The sequence below is a fragment of the Ursus arctos genome, unplaced genomic scaffold, assembly GCF_023065955.2.
Source record: "Ursus arctos isolate Adak ecotype North America unplaced genomic scaffold, UrsArc2.0 scaffold_28, whole genome shotgun sequence".
NCBI lineage: Eukaryota > Metazoa > Chordata > Mammalia > Carnivora > Ursidae > Ursus > Ursus arctos.
The window spans coordinates 2,451,259-2,472,470 of NW_026622963.1; the positions used below are offsets into that span (position 1 = coordinate 2,451,259).

At 50.3% G+C, this 21,212-nt stretch overlaps 1 protein-coding gene across 4 annotated transcripts in view; it reads right to left on the minus strand.

The window, feature by feature from the left end:
- The window catches only part of MEGF11 (multiple EGF like domains 11), a 218,629-nt gene that overhangs the window by 60,454 nt on the left and 136,963 nt on the right, over positions 1-21,212 (minus strand). For all 4 annotated transcript variants that reach the window (XM_044392025.2, XM_026478347.3, XM_044392024.2 and 1 more), the window contains exons 5-7: positions 12,678-12,924; positions 11,258-11,378; positions 3,479-3,615 (exon numbers count right to left, since the gene is read on the minus strand). In XM_044392025.2, the coding sequence (XP_044247960.2) occupies positions 3,479-3,615; positions 11,258-11,378; positions 12,678-12,924 (505 nt within the window). The remainder of the gene's footprint in view (positions 1-3,478; positions 3,616-11,257; positions 11,379-12,677; positions 12,925-21,212) is intronic.

A 21,212-nucleotide genomic window follows, 5' to 3' on the forward strand; every position in this document is an offset into this window, starting at 1 on the left:
AAAATGGGACGATAATTACTAAAGCTCACCAGGTTGTCTGAGGATTACACGAGATAATGCATGTAAACGTTTGGAAAGGTGTCCCACATGTGGTAAGGACTCAGGAAGAAATGTTAGTTATGATTAATATTCTTGTTAATACTGTTTTCTGAAGTTCCCGGAACAGAGCCCATCCGACCTTCTGCCTCAGATGCTGGCATGAAAAGACTCGAAGGGAAGAATTCCAAAATGTTAACCATGGAGTGGATGTGAGGAGTTCTGACGTGTTCTAACTGTCATCTAGACAAGCATTTTCCTGTGCCTTTCACAAGAACGGTGGGGGAGGGGGCAATAAAAGATGCTTTTTAAAAAAACAGAATACAGTCCTAACTTCTTTATTAAACCTTGGAGAGCCAGGAGTTGGAGCCAGTGCTGTTCTCCCCAGCAGGGCAGGCAGAGCCGAGTCTGGGGGCCCTTGGGTGCTGCTCACACGGGCACGTGGTGTGGCCGGGCCCTCGCGATGCCGTTGGGCTGGGTGGCGAGTGCCCGAGGCCCAGAGTGGCTGGGGTGTCGGACGCAAGTCTTGGCAACTCTGCCTGGGATGCCGCTGTCTGTCTTCTCTCTGTCACCTTGTGCCCAGGATGACAGGGAGAGGAGAGTGACTGTGGTCTAACCTTGAGGGCTTCCCCAAGGAAAATGCCATCCATTGCCCCCTCAGAGTCACTGCGGCAAAAGGAGGGATGCGGCAGAATGGAGGGGCAGCAGGGATGAGGACGGCCACAGCCTGGGGCAGCGGCTGGAGAGGGGCTCCCAGCGAGGCAGGCCCTGAAGCCAGGGTCCGGGCCCCTGAAGCAGTGGGTATGCCCATCACCCTCACTCTGGAGTTGAGGGGGCTGGGATGCAGACAGGTAAGGTGTGTTCCAAGCTCAGACTGCCTGCAAGTGGCCGAGATGACCCCAGGCTGTTGCCCAGAAGATCTCGGTGGCATTTTAGCCAGGCCGAGGTCCCCTTTGGGAAGGAGAACAGAAAACAGAGGGAGGAAGAGAAAAGAAGGAAGAGGTTGTCTGGAGAAGAAACAGAAGGTAGAAGACAGGAAGGAGGAGGAGGAGCGGGATGGAGGGAGGGAAAGAGGGAAACTGAGGCAGAAGGGCAGGACACAAAGTTTGAAGGGCTGGAAAATCAGCATCTGACTTGCAGCTCCTCTTCAGCCTCAGAATGGATTTTCCCAGAAGTCACTCAGTTTGGTTCTCCTCAGATGTCTCGGACACCAGGGCAAGAGACCCAAGCCAGGAGACCCTCCTGACAACTCCCCCCTTCCACTGGAACATTCCTGCTCCCTGCCACCCAGCAGGACCGGACAGAGCCCCGGCCAGTGAGCTCCTCCTGGAGGCACTACCCCGCCCTGCCGTATTTATGAAGTGACTGACTCCATAGCCCCAGAAAAAGAATCTGGAAATGAAATATTGACAAGCTAATCCATTTACATAATCAGCCTCTTTTTTTTTTCCTACTCACAATTTAAACAACTTATTTATTTAGAGATCAAGCAATGACTGCTAATGAATTTTCCACAAAGCACGCTAATAACGGGGCCTGTGGAACAGAAGGGTAATCACAGCAGGAATTAGTTTTCTCCTTAAACATCCTTCCTTTGCAACATATCAATCTAATGTGTCTGATATTGCCATTAACAACCAGATCCATTGCTCAATTAAATTACAAAATGAGCTGCTAAGCCCTCGTTAAGTTTCATGTTTAATTTGCACTGAATTCGGCCTATCCGGGGAGGCCCGCACTATTACACCCACTCAACGTTAATATGCTTGCAATGATTTGGGGACGGTTAATGCAGCTGTCGCCTACAAAATTAATGGAGGCAATTTTATAAAATATTAAACACTAGGCGGCCCATTGAGGTGGGAAACCCAAATGCTACCTGGTTCTCCCACTGAACTCTCTACAGTGGATGAGTGAAGCTTGCTCAGAGGGCCCCAAGGTTTTGGCATTTCTCTCTGCCCAGGATCATGGGCCGGTCCCAACAAGAAGAGGGACTGGGATTACTTTTCTGTTGGGGACATCCTGGCAGCGAAAACCAAGTGAGCCCACGATGTAGGGTCTACTGGTTCGGAGTCCAGCCAGCTGCCAGTCAGGCCTGCTCGTCTCCAGCAGCAAGTGAGTTGGAGTACCTCTCACGCGCAGGTGGACTGAAACAAAGGGTCCTGTTCTGGTTCTGGGGTCTTCCGGCTCCTGACCCTACTAGCGTATCCTGAGCGTTTCCTTACTGGGGGAGAGGGTGAGGATGGCAAGTTGGGCTCCGTGCTTCAGTCCTCCCTCCCACCCACCTCCCCCCAGACACCCCCTCTCTGACAGAAGTCAGGGAGGATCTCCGGACGCCGTACCCCATGTTCTAAGGCTGGAAGCTCACGGAGATGAACACTAGCTCGCAGTGATGAGATCTGGCTCAAAAGACTCGGCTAGAGGCAAAACACGGAAAATCGCTCTTCTGGACATCGCCAAGGATTTGGGGCTTTGACTCCAGTGACAGTTGGAGGAGTCCAATTATGTTGTCACAGCCAGAAGGATCGATGAGTTGGCGCAGCCTCGATCCCTGCTTGCTGATGTCACCTGGGCAGGGGAAGCGGAGGGATGGCGAAAAAATGTTCCTCTTGCCTCACTTTGTTTGGGCAGAGTAACAAAATCCAGGGCCAGAGACGAAACACGGATTCCACAGAAGCAGAGAAGGGGGTGAGAGCGTCTGCCCTACTGCTTCTCTCTCTTCTAGAAAAGGCAGGTGTAGTTGAGGCTTGGCTCGGGTCCTGTCCGAGGCAAGTGTCCTCTCCCAGCTCTGAAATCATTCACCATTCAACACACCAGCTGTCGCTTCTCTCTCTTCCACTGCACCTACCCTATCGTTGTGGCACCCTTCTTCCTGCCACGGCAAATGTGCACAGGCGGGAATTCCTCAGTGACATGTTCTGTGGGCTATCCGCTCTGCAAGGCTGGTTTGATTGCAGGACACTGGAGCTCCTGTTCGGCTATCAGGCCACTAGCCCTCAGAGGATGCAAACCGATGCCAGTATCCTTTTGGTATAACCCAAATTAGGAATCAAACTTCAGTTCTAGAAGAAACTATGCAAAATGTGTGAACTAGTTTGCACTCCCAGCTACTTTGGATTATTGGTGCTGTTGCCTCCTTCCAGTAAAGGCAGAAAGCAGAGAGGACAATAGGTGCTCACCTCCCTCTCCTGGGGAGTCAGGGCAAGCGTAAGGCTTGGGTCACTGGGCAGGGGGAGGGGTGAGTGTGTGTGTAGCAGGCCAAGGGCCAGGAAGGATGAGTTGACGAATCTTCCTGGCAGGAGGACTCCGAAAGCTTTCTGAGAAAGCAGAAAAGCTCAAAGAGGAATGCTGTGTGGGCTGATAAACCTCAGCCACTCTCTGCAAGACCGCTGGGAAAATGAGCACCACACACAGCGAGGACGATAGCTGACCCTTCTCTTACCTGTCCCCCATGTAGCCAGCTGTACAGTGGCACTGGCCAGTCACGTGATCACACTGCCCTCCGTGGTGGCAAGGACACTCCTGGCTGCAGTTCTGGCCGAACGTCCCCGGTGGGCAGGGCTGGGCACACACTGCTCCCTGAAACAGAAGAGGGAAGACACACGTGACGCCACTCTCTCCTAGAAGCGGGCCACCCTAAGGGACCACTGTGTTTCATCAGTGCGACTTTCTTCCCATTGACAGAAGTATAAGAAGCTCGACATTGTGGCTCCAAAGCCCCATTTGAGAGATAGGGAGACTGAGGCCAACTGGCTCCTCCAATTAGTCAGCACACATTTATTAAGTGCCTACTGTATACCAGGCGTTGTGTTAGACATTAGGGATATAAAAATATGAGGAAGACTCCATTTGTGACCTCCCAGTTTCCTGGGGAGAGAGGTGAGGAAAGCAGATAACTAAACCACACTGCACGAGCGCTCTCGCACTGGCTACCATAGACTGCCGAGGAAAAACAAAGAGACTCTGATCAAACACGGTGGTCTGGAAACACACACTATCTCCACTCCATTCCCAAGCCCTGCTAACACAAGCGCAAAGGGGAAAAGGTGAGTCTACAAGGACAAAAGGAATGGGAGCAGAGGCCATGCAGGACATGAGCTGTCACAGGCTAGAAGATGGTAACCTTGGAAAAGCTCAGGAATCAGAGACAGCAGTAACCTCTAAGGGTCAGAGGGCAGGTGTGCTGGAACAGGAGGGTTGTTTGAAAGTGTATAAAAGAGAGAATAAGACCCCAGATCTCTGCCCCCACTTCAAGTAGCCAGGTGACTTGCCCAGTCTGGGAGAAGCCTGACAGTTGACTTTTGAAGAGGTTGGCCCACGTAGGCTTGGACACAGGATGCCAAGCATGGCTGAAGGGGTGCCAGGAGAAAGGGGGGTCCTGCACGACTCTGCCTGCTCAGCAACTAGACTGCTGATTACCAGACTCTATTCCCACTGGCAGGGTTTTAGAGGATTCTTTCCTGGGGGCACCGATAAACCCAAAAGGAAGGACCTACGATACTGATATTTAAGGGGCCCATCAGTACCAAGCCTGGCAACCCTCTCTACGCACCCCCAGGCCTTCCAACCAGCTTTCCTGCGGCACACCATAAAACATGAACAGGTGGTGAAGGATCGCCAGGTAGTTCAAATTAGGCTCTACCGTGACAGATGAAGACCTAAGCAGATAAATACACAATGGAACACAGAGGAAATGGGAACTATGCAGGGAGCAAAGAAAACTTCTAAAAAGAGAAGTATGAGCTTCTATTATAATTAAATATGAATATCTGTAGGTGGTTATATGAAATTATTTTATCTATGAAAGAGTGGAGTATTATAAAAGGGGATATCCAGAGAAAAGTAAAGAGTTTTTGAAATCTAAAAATAAGATGGCAGAAATTTTTAAAATTGCAATAGAAGAGCTGGAAGATAAAGAAATCTCCCACAAAGAAGAACAAGAAAGAAGGGGAAGAAGGGGAGGTACCAAGGAAGAAATTGTAGGCAAAATATAATAAAATTAGAGGATCAGTCCAGGAGGTCTGATATCTGATTAACAGAGGATTCCAGACAGCAGAACAGAGAAAAGGGAGGTGCCTAGATTAAATGGGAAATATAACACAAGAAAACTTCCCCAGAATGGAAGGATGGGAAGCACTGATCTCTGAATTGAAAAGGTCTATAGAGTATCCAGCATGAAAAGTGAAAAAGACCCACATTAAGTCTTATCACTACAGGGGCGTCTGGGTGGCACAGCGGTTAAGCGTCTGCCTTCGGCTCAGGGCGTGATCCCGGCGTTCTGGGATCGAGCCCCACATCAGGCTCCTCCGCTATGAGCCTGCTTCTTCCTCTCCCACTCCCCCTGCTTGTGTTCCCTCTCTTGCTGGCTGTCTATCTCTGTTGAATAAATAAATAAAATCTAAAAAAAAAAAAAAGTCTTATCACTACAAATTTTTATACTTCTATGGATAAATTCTCGTCAAAGCTTTTTAGAAAGTCACACACAGGGGTGCCTGGGTGGCACAGCGGTTAAGCGTCTGCCTTCAGCTCAGGGCGTGATCCCGGCGTTCTGGGATCGAGCCCCACATCAGGCTCTTCCGCTATGAGCCTGCTTCTTCCTCTCCCACTCCCCCTGCTTGTGTTCCCTCTCTCACTGGCTGTCTCTCTGTCAAAAAAAAAATCTTTAAAAAAAAATAGAAAGGCACACACAAAAGAATAGGAACCAAAAGGTATTGGGCTTAACTAGAAGCTAGAAGATAGAAGATAATGGAGCAAGGCCTTAGAAATTCAGAGGAAAATAATTTGCAACTTAGAATTCTATAACCAGCGAAACTAACACTTAAGTAGGGATTCGATAAAGGCATTTTCAGATTCGAACAGCCTCAAAAAATTAACTTTCCATGAACTTTCTCAGGAAGCTGCTGGAGGATTTTTTTTTTCTTTCCTCAGAAAGAATTATCCAAGAAAAAGAAAGAAATGAAGACACCAACGTAAGAGGGAGGTGAGGGGAATTAGAGGGTGGCAGTGAAAGAAGTGCAAAATGACACCAAGTAGCAGGAACTGAAACACACAAAGCCTCAGTGTGGGAGTGTGGCCTCAAAGTAAAAAACAGAAACAAACACCAAATTGAGAGACTTCTGATGTGTCTGACCTTATTGAGAGGTCTTTTCAAGTTCTGCCAGAGAGTTTTAGGGCTCAATTAGCGATGATACGTAAGCGAGCGTATCAGCATAAACACCGATTTTGAATTCATTCTGTCGTGACATCATGTAGTCATTAATGTCATCAAAATGATTAAACCAAAAATTATAACAAAGTCCCACTTGAGAGGGTGGGGGAAGGGTCGCACTTGCCCGCATCTGATCTGAATCTTATTCTATCGTAGGAAGTCAACAGATTCAACAAATATCTATCATGGAAAAATCAGGAAATGGCAGTGAAGTATGGAAATGCCAGACAAAGCACAAGATGTGAACGCAGCTGCCTTCTGGGGTGGGATGCGTCAGTGAGTTGGAGGACTACTTTCCCTCCCTCCAGTGCTAGCCTTGTGGGATAAGGTGACTTTAAACATTATATCTATGATTCTTAGGTCTTTATTAGACAGAAATCTGAACCAGCTGCCCTTCCAGCCTCTCCCACACCAGAGACAGTCATTTCTCTTTGGAGACCGAGGATTCTCCCACAATTCATTAATCAATTAGTTCAACACACAGTTATTAAGCACCAATAATTGCCAACCCAGAGGAAGCTAGTTTGCTTAGGAAAATGCTGCCAGGCCCGAGTCATTTTTCAATATCATCCAGTTTACTGTAATGAATTAAGTGGGAGGCCTTTTAGCTCAGATTTCTCTTCCCCACATGTGAGAAGGTGAGGGGCGGAGGTGGGGCAGGGGAAGGAGGACTGAAGGGACAGAGGCAGCAGCCGAGGACAGCAAGATCAGTTTGTATGTGAGGAGAGCGGCAGGGAAAAGCCACAGACGAAGGGGGCCTCTTCCTCCTGGAGGTGGTAGGAGTTCCCCAGGTCTTGGACTTCTAGCTTCAAGGCCTACATTCCTCACTGCACCCCACAAGCTTCTGAGACATGACCAGGGCCCACTGAGGAGGCCAGTAGGAAGCTTGGTACACAGTGTACTTCCTTCCAACATTTCCCAAGGAGATCAAGCATCCTGGAGAGTTTTCCGACAGGTGGGCAAGCACCTCCGTAAGTCCCTGCTCAATGTTCCCCAACTGCAGGCACCCAGGTGACTGGATCCCTGGGCTCCTCCTTGGGCTTGAGCTCCTGGAGCCTGCAGGAATTCAATACCTTGGAAGGCCTGCTGTCTGGTGTGCTTGACAGAACACCGGACTCAAAGTCAGCACTTGGGCTCAAGTCCCACCTCTGCCTCCTCCCAGATGGCTGAGCTAGGATGAACCCTATGATTGTTCTGAGCCTCAGTTTCCTCACCTATAAAATGGGAGTCATAACTCCCAGTCTCCAAGGTGGTTGTGGAGGTTAAGTGAGGTAAGAGAAGGGAAGGAACCTAGTACAGTATCCTAAAGAGCAGGTCCTTAATTAATATTAATTCCACCCAAGTGGACACCTGATGTTGCACTTGGTAGGGGCCCAGGACCAGCAGAGCCTTGGAAGAGTGGGAGAACCTTCACTGGTAATGCTGCTGGTTGGAAGAACAGGCTTCGGGGGTTGGGTGGGGGAGAGAGCAGGCAGCAAAGTGTCAGCTTAAGAGAAGGCTGTGGCTTCTCTTCTGGTTTCTCTTCTGCGTGTCTCCCCAAATTCATATCATCTGAACTCCAGGTAGCTCAGAACGTGACTGTTTTCGGAGATACCTTAATAGAAGTAATGAAGTTAAAATGAGACCATTAGGGTGGGCCCTAATCCAATGGTGGGTATCCTTGTAAGAAGAGGAGATTAGCACACAGACACGCACAGAGGGAAGACCGTGTGAAGACACAGGGGAAGGCCTCAGAAGGATCCAACCCTGCCAACACCTTGAACTCGGACTTCCAGCCTCGAGAACGGGGAGAAAATACGGTTCTGCTGTTTAAGCCCCCCAGTCTCTGCGACTCTGTTACAACAGCCCTAGCAGACTAACACCCCTACCGTACGGTCAACTAGAGCATACATGGCCAACTGTAGCGGGATCTTGGGCACGGTGGCATCCAGAAGGTTGGAGATGAGGGGAGGCAAAAGGCTCCCTCCTCTCCGAACTGGTTACACCAAATGGTTTGTCAAACCTGGAAACCAGCCACTCCTTAGAGGACCGGGGCTAAATGCAGCATAAATGATAAAAGGACTCAGGCAGGCCACACCGATTCCCCAGAGAAGGCACCGCTCCGCCTCGCCAACCACCTGAAGGCATTTCTAATGACCACCACCGTCCCAGGTAGCACGGATGCTCTCAGTGGTCAGTGACCAGTGGCTGGCGCGGGTGCTGAGGAAACGGTCCGGGTACCGGCCAGGGCATGGGTCTCTATGAAACCTAAAGCTGACCGTGATTTTGCAGCCTCAGCTCTAAAGGCCAATGTCTGGCCCTCTGTGACCCCTGGTCCTAGCTCCCAGCACCTCAGCCCCATCTCTCCTCAGTCCTGTTGTTCCGCGTGTGTGCGTGCGTACGTGCACACACACACACTATACCCAGCCTCCACCATCGGACTGGGGACTCCTAACGGGAGCCGATCACATCTCTTACTTCCCTTTCTGTCTGCAGTGCCCGCTGTCATCCAGCTACTGACACCTGCTCTCTCTCCTCCGAATGGTCAAAGAAAAAGAGTAATTTCCCAGGCTCTGTGCAAAGGCCCCTCCTGGAACGAGCTAACGACAGCTAGGCGAGTGGAGTGTCCTACAGGCATACTTAGAGCCTGGTGGCCAGGAATCTCTGAGGAGGGGCCTGGAGGGCCAGAGATCCTGGGGCTCTTCTCCCGCTCTGCGCAAGGCTTCAGCCCTTTGGGGAGCCGCACTGTGTGAGCCAGCGACTATGTTCTTTAGATCTCTGAGGGTGGCTGAACCTCCTGGGACCAACGAGAAAGTGAGGCCTTGGAGGATGATCAAGGCAGGACCCTTCTGCCCAGCACCCTCTTCTCAGGCCCAGCCCTTCCAGGGAGGGGCCTCAGGGCCGAGTCGCAGTGACTCTGCATGCACGAAGGGTATTAATAATCCATACTAATCTGCAAGTTAAATGCTGTGTCAAAAATAGAAATGCAATTGTCTACAATAAAATTAAAAACATAAAGTCCCCCAATCCAAAGGCTTCCATTGATGGAGCTTCCTGTCATAGGGAAGAGCAAACCTCTCACTGTGCTGGGGAGAAAAAAAATTCCTCCATGTGTAGGCCTCCTCCCTTCCCCTTCTCTGACCACTGGCCTCCATCAGTCTCTCCGGAGAGGCCTTTACAGGCACAGGGCCTGCCTGAGGCCCATTCTCCTCCTACCTCACCCAGAGCCAACCTCACTGCCTGCTGCTGGGCCTCCGAGGACCCAGTCTGCCGGTGGCGGAATTCTGGAAGGTGGCTGGAGATGAGAGCGTCTTTCCAGAGAGTGGTTCAGGGTGGAAGAAATCGGCAGGTGTGGGAGAGGTAGCAGCAGCCCCCTTGGTCCTCAGACACCAAGGGCTGGGGGTTGGGAGTCCAGAGTCAGGACACCCGGATGCTAGCCCACGTTCCTCTTAACCAGCAGCATGGCCCTGGGTGGGTTACTCAGCTTCTCCGGGCCTCAGCTCCCTCATCTGAGAAAAGGACTTACTGAACACCAGTGGTGTTCAAACTCTAAGAGCTGGGAGACCCTGTTTGTATCTGAAATCTTACCTAGAACCTCCATATAGAAAGTAGATTCAAATGGAGAAGAGAGGGCGTGTGGGACCGAGAGCCCTAATCATCAGACCCCTCACCCCCAAGAAACCCTAGGGTTCTGTGAAACACAGAAGGAAATCCTACAGACTCGATCAATTATTTCCAAAGGCAGACCAGCATACAGGGTTGGCTGCCTCAGAATCATCTGGGGAGCTTATTAAAGATAGAGATCCAGGCCCCAGAAGGTCCCTGGTGGGGTCTGGGAATGTGTACTGAAGGCCCCCGCCCCCAGAAACACTGGTGCGCAGACAGGTTTGGACACCCCTGCACCAAATCATCCCCTGGTCCTTTCCTGCTCCAGCAAGTCCTGGCAAATCCGTGCCTCAGTGGGCCCTGCAGGCATAGCCCCTGCTGCTCCGTGTGACCTCTGCCTTCACAGCCTCCCGAAATACCCTGCTTCCGCTCAGCAACCCTGTCCTCTGCGGCTCTGCAAAGTCTCAAGCCCCAAGGGAGGCAGCCAGCTGGGGCACCCAGTTTCCCCTGCAACAGAGACGGGACTCAGCCCGGAACAGTCAGCCTTACTGACTCGCTGCTCCGGAGAAGCTTGGGTCTTTGGTGGGGGAGGGGAGCGTGTGGCTAAAAAGGAGGCTTGTGCATTGTCTGTGGGATCCCAGGATAGAACACAAGCAATTATAAAGGACTTCAGAGTTTGCAAGGCACTTCGGACACGCACCGCCTCCTGTGAGCCTTTTGCCAAGTGTGGCAGCTACGAAGGGTCGGGCTTACCTACTGCTGTATCAGTTCTGCTTACAGACGGGGAAGTAGAGACTAGAGTAACTGAGTACTTATTTCAGGGTCAACACTAGATGGAGCACCTGAATTTAGCCCTATGAGGTTATAACTCCCATCCTCCTTTTCCATTATAGTGGTTCCCAGACACAAGACCTGGATTGGTGGAGGTTGCATCAGAATCACCCGGAACACATGTTAAAATACCAGATTCTGGGCGCGCAGAACCAGGATGTGTGTGTGAGAGAGCTGGGGGTAAAGGCTGGGAATCTGAAGTTCTAGAACTTCGGGGGATCCATCCTCTGCCATCTTCCCTCCTTCTCCCACCTGCTCCCCTGCCCTACGCCACACCCTTTCTGCCACATGTGGCCCAGAGCCCATGGCAGCTCAGGTGAGTACCCATGCCCAAGGACAGAGCTAATCTAGATTTCAGCTCCTTTGAGCGTGAGGGACCACAGGCTCAGAGAGGTTAAGTAACTTGCCATCAGTTCCCACAGCCCTTAGATACAGACGTGATTCAAAGCTGTGTTCACCGACGGTGTCTAGTGACGCCTATGACCACAGACAGGAGGGAGGGTTTTCAGGGTGGGAGAGGAATTTAGCCCCTCAAGGTGTGTGAGGGATGCTCACCCCTCTTACAGTGTCCCACCCAGGTCCTGGGGGCCCACCTACCGTCCAGCCTGGGGGGCAGGCACACTCTCCCGTGATGTGGTGGCAGGTGCCCCCATTCTGGCAAGGGCAGCGCAGCTCACAGTGAGCCCCATGGCTCCCAGGTGGGCACAGCTCCTCACAGCTGCATGGGGAAGCAGAGGCGTTAGACATGGCAGCTCTCAGTCAGAGGGCAGGGCCCCAGGGCCCCAGGGCTTCCTAGGAATTAGTGAGCTCTCAGTGTGAACTGGGCCATGGTTAGCTGAAATGCAGTCCCGCTTCCCGCCAGAAGGGGGAAACAGGGCTCGGATATAACTAACTGGAATGTAGTGTGCTTCGGCCAGTACCTGTGGGATCACTTAAGTGCTTGTAGTGTAAAGAGTATTCTCCTGCGGAGGAAGTCTTCCGGAAGAGGAAGACACTTTACGTGGGTCCTGAGGGTGACGTGAGTTTCACTGGGAGAAGGGAAGGAAGGGCATGTCAGGCAAAAGGAACAGCATGAGTAAAGGCACTGAGAAATGGTTCCCAATCCAGCTTTTAAGAATCTACTTAGATTCTTTAAAGATTCAGAGAGGGAGTATCTGGGGCCTGCCCCACTTCCACGCTCTGGAAGGTTCTCAGCTATCCTAACAGGCTCAGGTGCCCTGCTGAGGTATGAGGGAGGATTCACACAGGATCTTGGCCTTGGGCCTTAGGGCAATGGCCCTGGCCTCCAGCTGGAGCTGGCCTTGCAGCCAGCCAGACATCAGGGCAGGAAACATCCTCAATCAAGGATGTGTCTGTCCCTGGCCAGTGTCCTTGGGGGCCCTCTCAGGATCTAGGGCTATTGGGAGGCCACTGAGCCTTCGACCAGATGGGGAGGAGAACTTCAATCTTGCCTCTGAGGGGGTCTCAATTAAGCAGTCTCGGTGGTCCCCTGTCAGTACAGACTCCAGAAAACTAGAGTGAGGGGCTGTTTGGGGTCTGAGGGGAGAAGGCAGGGGAGAGGAACAGGCACAGTAAATTCCCCGAATTTATGCATACCTGCCCAGGGCCCTCACCCACCTCTTTCTCCAGTGGCCTCAAGGGTCAGACCCAGGGAGCGGGGGCATTTGGGTTATGATCGGAGGAGAATGCCAAGCTAAGGTCTGGGGCGCCCCCGCTCCCGGCCCACAGGAAGGGGGAGGAGTTTAATGAACTCCCGGGGCCATGCTTGGTCTCCGCTTGCACCAGTCACCCTGGGGCCTGGGTGGGAGGGACCTGAGACCTGCGCGGGAGACGCCTGGGCATTTAACCTCTGTAGGACTTGGAGTCACAGCGCGGGAGATCTGACAGCCAGGACTGCCTTAACTTCCTTCTGTGGCGACCACCGGCCCAGCAGTCAGGCGCCAGGGGCGGACTGCGCAGCTGCGGGAGGGAGCGGCCGCCCCGCCCCCTCCCCTCGGGCCCTGCGGGCGCTACTCACTAGACTCCGGTGTAGCCCGGCGCGCAGAGGCACTGGCCGGTGCGCGGGTCGCAGCTGGCTCCGTGGCGGCACTGGCACGGCAGCTGGCAGCCCTTGCCGTGGGTGCCGGGCGCGCAGAGCTCCTCGCAGCGCCAGCCGCGGAAGCCGGCCGCACACACGCAGGCGCCCGTGATGGGGTTGCACAGGGCTCCGTTCTGGCACTGGCACCGGTTGCTGCAGTGGGGACCCCAGTGGTCGCTGTCACAGCCTGCAAGAGAGGAGCCGGTCAGTGCTGAGGGAGGCCCCCCGAGGGACTTTCCTTGGGATGCGGGCCAGCATCGATAGCCGAGGGCCTTCCCAGCTCTGCACTGCTCTCCCCTGGGGTGGGGGCAGCAAGGGCCGTTTGGGTGGATGCTTTGGTGCCTCATAACCTCCACCGGCTCTTGGCTAAGCCACTCCAATAATTAGACGAGCTAAGAAGACTGTTTGTTCAAGGCATCTCCTGGTCAGAGCCACCCCATTCCAACCAGTGCTTCCCTGAAGCCCCTCCCCTGCACTGAAATTCTGGAACCACAAACTCTTTACCTTCCTCTGGCTTTGCTAAATTCTTGGTCAGCTGTCTCTTTCTCTCAGCCAGGCTGTCTCCTGATTTGCCAGCCCTCTTTTCTGTGACCCTACTCACTGCTCCCCTTCTTTGTGCCTCCCCCAGCGCAGCCCCCATCTCTCTCTCTCTTTCCTGCCTCTTTCCCTGTCTTCCTGAAACTCATTAGTTTTCTCACCTCCTGCACCGCAGTCTTGGTGAATCTGTCTTCTACCTCCCTGCACCTCCCCTTGTTGACTCTGTCTCCCTGTCACCCTTCCCATCTCTCTCTTCGCTGCTTCTCCCTTTCAGTAATGCCTCCCGCCCCCAAACCCCATTGCTCCATCTTCAGTTCAATTTCTTTACTTTCCAAGTAGCCAACTTCAGAAGGACCAGGAAAAAGTAATGTTTCCCTGGGAAGGGACAGGGAGCTTTCAAGATCTTTATATGTAATTAAATGTTTCAAAGAGCACTATCTGAACAAGCTTTGCAGAAATTTCCACAGCTATGAAAAGGGCCCGAATGGCAGAGCCCCAGGTAAGTCACCCAGCCTGCTGCCACCTCCCACTCTGACCCTCACCTGGTGCATACAGGACACACAATAACAAGACGTCCTCAAACCATAGCCTCATCCACTTGAGTCCTAGAGTATGGTGGATGTGGAGTTCAAGCATGGACACGGACTGGCACAAATAACGTTCTAGGAGAAGTTCAATGAGAAGATTGCTCCCAGATAAGGAGACCCAGGCAGAGGGCATCTGAAGTGGCCTCTCTCACTTGTCTGCCTATCGGAGTGACCAACTGTCCCGGTTTCAGCACTAACCTCCCACATTCTGAGAAATCCCTCAGTCTTGGGCAAACTGGAATGGCTAGACATCCTACCTCCTGAAGACGAGGAGATGATCAGTTGACCTTTGTGCTCCCGTGATCCTGGGGTTTAGACACCCAGAGAGGAAGGAGGCAGGTGAGTGGGATTGGAGAAGGTGTCACTGGGCAGGCTCAGTATGAACGAAGAGATGGGAGCACTCGAGTGTTGGGCAGGAACAAGAGCACAAGGTTCTAGTGAGGCCAGTGAGTACATGGGATCTTTGTGGACTAAGGCACTGATGGAGGAATCACTCCATCAGCCCCACAAACTCCCCTACACATACCTGCCACTTGCTGAGCAAGGTCAAGTGGTCAATGTCACGGAACCCGACCATCATCCTTTAGTAGATGGAACCAGCCTAGGCCCAAATCCCAATTACCCAGTCTTGCTTTATTCCTTCTTCATCTGTGCCCCAAATATTCATATATATAAGCTGCACCACCAGATTACGAGTAAGTCTCACCCTGCATTTTCTGCCTGGTACTACAGTGAGTGAGGCAAAATCAAGTCCAGAAGCCAAAAGCCATCTTGAGAAATAAGAACGAAGCTGGAGGCATCACGCTTCCTGATTTCATACTGTATTACAAAGCTATAGTAATCAAAACAGTGTGGTATTGGCATAAAAACAGACACATGGATCAATAGAACAGAACAGAGCCCAGAAATAAACCCATGCATATACGGTCCATTAACTTATGACAAAGGAGCCAAGAATATACAGTGGGGAAAGGACAGTCTCTTCAATAAATGGTGTCAGGAAAACTGGACAGCCACGCACAAGAGAATGAAACTTGACCACTATTTTACATCATACACAAACGTTGACTCAAAATGGAGTTAAGACCAAAGTGTAGGGGTGGCTGGGTGGCTCAGCCATTAAGTGTCTGCCTTCGGCACAGGTCATGATCCCAGGATCTTGGGATCAAGCCCCACATCGGGCTCCCTGCTCAGCAGGAAGACTGCTTCTCCCTCTCACACCCCTTGCTTGTGTTCCCTCTCTCATTGTCTCTCTCTGTCAAATAAATAAATAAAATCTAAAAAAAAAAAAAAAAAAAGACCGAAGTGTAAGACCTGAAACCATAAAACTCCTAGAGGAAAACATAGGTGGTGAGCTCTTGACATAGGTCTTGTGATGATTTTCTGGATTTGACACTAAAAGCAAAGGCAACAAAAGCAAAAACAAGTGGGTCTACATCAAACTAAAAAGCTTCTGCACAGCAAAGGAAACCATCAACAAAATGAAAAGGAGCCTAATGAATGGGAGAAAACATTTGCAAATCGCGTAACTGACAAAGGATTAACATTCAAAATATATAAAGAACTCAACAGAACAACTCAATAGCAAAACACCAAACGATCTGATTAAAAAATGGGCAAAAGGTCTGAATAGACATTTTTACAAAGAAGACGTACAGATAGCCAACGGGCATACGAAAAGGTGCTTAACATCACTAATCATCAGGGAAATGCAAATCAAAACCACAATGAGACATCACCTCATACCTATGAGAAGGGCTAGTATCAAAAGACAAGAAATAACAAGTGTTGGCGGAGATGTGGAGGAAAGGGAACCCTTGTGCGTTGTCAGTGGGAATGGAAATTAGTGCAACCACTCTGGAAAACAGTATGGAGGCTCCTCAAAAAATTAAAAGTAGAGCTATCATATGATCCAGTAATTCCACCTCTGGGTATTTATCCAAAGGAAATGAAAACACTAACTCAAGAAGATATCTGCACCCCTGTGTTCACTGCAGCATTATTTACAATAGCCAAGACATGGAAGCAACCTAAGGGTCCACTGATGGATGGATGAATGGATAAAGATGTGGTGTATATACACACACACACACATACAATGTAATACACACACACACACACACAATGTAATACACACACACACACACACACACACACATACAATGGAATATCATTCAGCCACTAAAGAAGGAAATCCTGTCATTTGTGACAACACGGATGGACCTTGAGGACATTATGCTAAATGAAATAAGTCAGACAGAGAAAGACAAACACCGTATGATTTCACTTATGTGGAATCTAAAAAACAAAGAACAGACAAGAACCAGGCTCATAGATGCAAAGAACAGATTGCTGGTTATCAGAGGTGGGGCGTAGGAAGTGGGTGAAATGGGTGAAGGTGATCAGAAGGGACAAAGCTCTAGTTATAAAATAAACAAACCATGGGGAGGTAATGTGCAGCATGGTGACTCTAGCTAATATTGCTGTATAATTAATAATACATGAAAGATGCTAAGAGGAGATCTTAAAGTTTCTCATCATAAGAAAAAAATGTGTAAGTATGTATGGTGACAGATGTTAACTAGACTTCTGGTGATCATTTAACAATATATACAAATGGGGAATCATTACGTTATATACCTGAAACTAACATATCAATTATATCTCAATTAAAAAAAATCAAGTCCAGTTATAGTTACAACCTCTACCCACACTGGAAGAGGTTCACGGGACCTAGAGTGATGGAGTACCCAGCAGTCGGTGTCCCCCACCTCACCCACTCTCTGGGACATATATCAGCAAGCAGAAAGACTAGCCGAATTACCTACTATACCATTTCTCTCTCTCTTTTTGTTGCCAAGCACACGTAGTTGAATTCCCATAAATTTAATGTATCTATGATGTGACTCCATTGTAATGATAATGACAACCCCATTTTAAATGCTCACTTGTGACATTGAAAACCCGGTAAGTCAGGTTTTATTACTCTCCATTTTACAGATGGGGAAATAAAGGGTCAGAGAGGTTAAGTGATGGCCCAAGGTTATGGTCAAGGGCGGGCTCAGGTCTGGCTCCAGCAATCTCCACTGCTGGTAAATGGGACACTTTCTGAATGATGATTGTGAGGACAGAAACTCTGAGGTGCGAGTGCAGAGACACCATGTGGGTTAGCCACTTCCTCTCTGCTTATCACTGGGGACAACCCCAAGATCCAGAACAAGGGATTCCCTTCATTGTCAGGGCCATAGTTACTGCCCTCAGACCTTGACTCTGAAGGAAACTGTTAGAGTCCAAAGCCAGTTTGTCCTTGGTGCATCCCAGGGCTACACTTTGCTTATCAGAGGTGACCTCCATTCTCTGTGGCACAGCCAAACCCCCAAACTGTAGGGCGTGCAGTCTCGTGGGGATGGAGATGTTAAAGCAGCGTTGAAGGTATACCGCAGACGTGCTATCGTAGGCATTGTTCCGGACAACATAGAAGGGCATGGGTGAGTTTGAGTCCAGACTGGGGGGATTAGAGAATATGTCCTCAAAGAAGAGACTGGAAGGAGGGGAGAGCATGGGGAATGATCTATTCTCTCTCTATATATTCCTAAGTGAAGGAACTGATACGTGTGAAAGCCTAGAGCTGGGAAAAAGCAAGACGTGGGAGAAAATTTTAAAACGTATGTGTGTCTGGAGTATAGACTTTCAGGGAGAGCAAGGTATAGGTGGGGCAGCTTCCTGGGCAGAGTCTCAGGTCCCGGGGCTTTGTGAGCTGTGTTCTGGGGTGCTGACTTCCTGCAATGGCAGCCGGGGAGCTCTGGCTGTGCTGCAAGCAGGGGACAGACATGATTAGGTGTGGCCGTAGAAAGACTGTGCTGGTGAGAACAGATGTGTGAGCAGGAGAGATGGAGCGACAGTGGGGTCAGGGGGACCAGCTGTTAGAGTAGCAAAGAGACGGTGGTGGCCTTGACTAAGGTAGTAGCACTGGGATGGAGGGAAGGGGACAGATTCCAGCTGTATTGATGAGGTACAAGCAGCAAGGACTTGGTGACCAATGGGGCACTGGGGGAAGGAAGAAGAGGGAGGAAGGATGTCAGCCCAGCTCAGTCTTGGGCTGCTGGGTGGATATTGGTGCCACTAACCCTAACTCTTTATGCGAATCACAAGGGGAAGAGCCATGACGTTGGGGGAAAGAGAACAACGTTAATCTTGGTCACTGAGCCTGAGGTGTCTAAGCGGCAACCAGGAAGGCATTCAGAAGCCATTCACTTACCACTAACTGATGCACTACTGCTTAGGAGCTTTCGTTCTTCTCTTTGTCCACTGCTGGCAAGTGTCCTGCCCTCTTGGAACATACAGTCCAGTGGGACAGAGACGCTGGAGCGGCATATGTGGCACGCAGTGGAATGCAGCAAGGACGATTTGAGAAGTCAGAGAAGCGCAGATAAACACAATTCCATGAAACCCGACAATCTGGGTTCCCAGGGTGACTGTGCGTATATACACACGTCTCAATTTGTGTCCGTGCGTATGTTTTATGGAGCTCCTAAAAATACCTATAAAGAGCTTCATATCACAGTTGGAAACCATGGAAACAAACAGAAAACATCTCTGGACTTCAAAAAAAGTAAAGCATTTGCTATATTAACGGAGCCATTAATACAGGGGCGAATAGCCCCGCGAATCCAAGTTGACAGGAAGAGGTTACATTCAATTTAGAATATTCTGATTAGGGAAGCAGGGAAGTGTGTAATCCGTTCCATATAAATTTCCCTTCAGAGTGCTTAAATGAAAAAAAAAAGTTAGGGTTCACAGGGATAAGCTTCAGTTATCTAGAAAATCCACTTAAAAACACCTCATTCCCCAGCAATGACAGAGAAATGAGGCAGAGCTGTGGCGAGTCAATTATCTTCCCTGGTGAAGGTGAATAAAAACTATGGTCATTAAAATTACAACAGGACTTTGCATTCTTTCACAGATACTCACAAACACTTTTCCAATTTGGCCTTGGAATGTCACCCCCTCACCCACTCTGTCTGTCACAGATGTTTCTCTCTCATTATTTCTGGCTTTGGCTGATGTTTCAAGTAGATGTATCCTCTCTGGGCAACTACTGCATGGTCTGGCTTGTTTTGTTCCTTCAAGCTGGCCAACTCACCTCCCCTTTCCCGGTCAGCGCCTCTCCCCGCTGACCTCTTTTAGACTTCAGGGTCCAGGGCTAATGTGTTCCTGGCTCACTTCATTCCTACAACAGCCCGTTTGCAAGGGATGCTTTATGATCCCCGTTTTGTAGATCGGGATCTGGAGGCCCAGAGAGGTGACATAACTTGTCCAAAGTCACACAGCTGCAGAGTGACTGGGCATTTGAGCTCCTAACCACTGCTGTCCTGCCGAGTGCGGTCTGGTGTTGATGGAAGAGGGGACATGGGATACTGGCAGCCAGCCTGGCTTTAAACAGCCCTCTTGGATCATTCACAAAGTGATGAGAAAGCAGAGGCTCATCTGTCGCTGGTACTTTTTTTTTTTTTTTAAGATTTTTAAAATTTATTTGACAGAGGGACAGCAAGAGAAGGAACACAAGCAGGGGCAGAGACAGAGGGAGAAGCAGGCTTCCCACTGAGCAGGGAGCCCCGATGCAGGTGCAGGACTCGATCCCCGGCCCCCGGGGTTCATGACCTGAGCTGAAGACAGACGCTTAACGACTGAGCCACCCAGGCGCCCATCACAGGTACTTTTATTCACGGTTTTGTGTGTGTGCGAATGGCCGTCGCAGGTCCCAGGTTTTCCATGGCTGGCCCTCATTCTCCTAATTTTATTCTCTCAAGATTATTTATTTAGAACTTTTTCTATCGTATAAAATATATATTGTGCCATTTTAATCATTTCTAAGCATACGATTCAGTGACATTAATTATATTCAGTGTTGTGCAACTGTCACCACCATTTCTTAGACTTTTCCGCCCCCCCCAACAGAAACTCTGTACCCATTCAGTCACAGCTCCCTGTTCCTCCTCCCTCCAGCCTCTGGTAGCCTCCTATCTCCTTTCCGTCTCTGTGATTTTGCCTAGTCTGGATATTTTATATAAGTAGAACCATATATTCGTCTTTTGTGACTGGCTTATTTCAAGTAGCATAATGTTTCAAGGTTCATCTATGTTGGAGCCTGTGTGAGAAGCTCCTTCCTTTTTAAGGCTCAATGGTATTATTCTATTGTCTAAATATGCCTCATTTTGCTCATCTGTTTCTCTGTCGATGGACGCTTGGGTTGTTTCCACATTTTGGCTGTTGTGAATAGTGCTGTCATAAACACTGGGGTACAATATCTTTTTGAGTCCCTGAAGATCATTTATTAAAGGCACAACGATGTTTTCATGCCTTCATTGACTCTCTGTTAGGAACAATAACTTGGCTGACCATTGCTTTCTGTCACCACTGCTTTCTAAGCAGGCTTTATGTACCTTGTGTCCAGTCTCTTCCGTTAAGCTTGGAGATTCCGTGGGTTGCAGCAGGGGGAGCTGGCGGGGAGCTGGGGTGTGCCCTTGTTCGTAGCTGCCCTGTCCCCAACATGCACACAGTCTCCCCCAGCATCCGGCCCAGAGCTGGGCACAGGAAGAGCCGTCAGCCATCCCACAAGGGCGCCTGGCCAGCGCTTTTCCATCAGCCAAAGAGCCTTCTCTCAGGTGCTTGGGAGGGTTCACTTTCTCAGATGATTGTTCTTGGCCTGGCTGCAATTAGCATCACCCTGGGAGGGTTTTAAAAAAACACCCGGGGCGCCTGGGTGGCACAGCGGTTAAGCGTCTGCCTTCGGCTCAGGGCGTGATCCCGGCGTTATGGGATCGAGCCCCACATCAGGCTCCTCTGCTATGAGCCTGCTTCTTTCTCTCCCACTCCCCCTGCTTGTGTTTCCTCTCTCGCTGGCTCTCTCTCTCTCTGTCGAATAAATAAATAAAATCTTAAAAAAAAAAAACCAAAAACACTCATGCCTGGCCTTCACCCCTGGACATTCTGATTTAATTATTCCAGGGTGGTGGGGGCCCAAGCGTAGGTCCTTTTCAAAAGTGCAGCTGGCAAGAACTACTGTCCTTCTGGTGACCTGCGTTCTCACTGGTCCTCTCAGAGACGGGCAGGAGGATGCTGGACCCAAGGTGGGAGGGGAGAGATACGTGGTTCTTTCCATTCCACAGATAGGAATCCTGAGACCCAGCCGGGCGGAGAATCAGCTGCTGACATGACTGTCAAATGTTTAGAAATGAACTTGGGGGGGCGCCTGGGTGGCACAGCGGTTAAGCGTCTGCCTTCGGCTCAGGGCGTGATCCCAGCGTTATGGGATCGAGCCCCACATCAGGCTCCTCTGCTATGAGCCTGC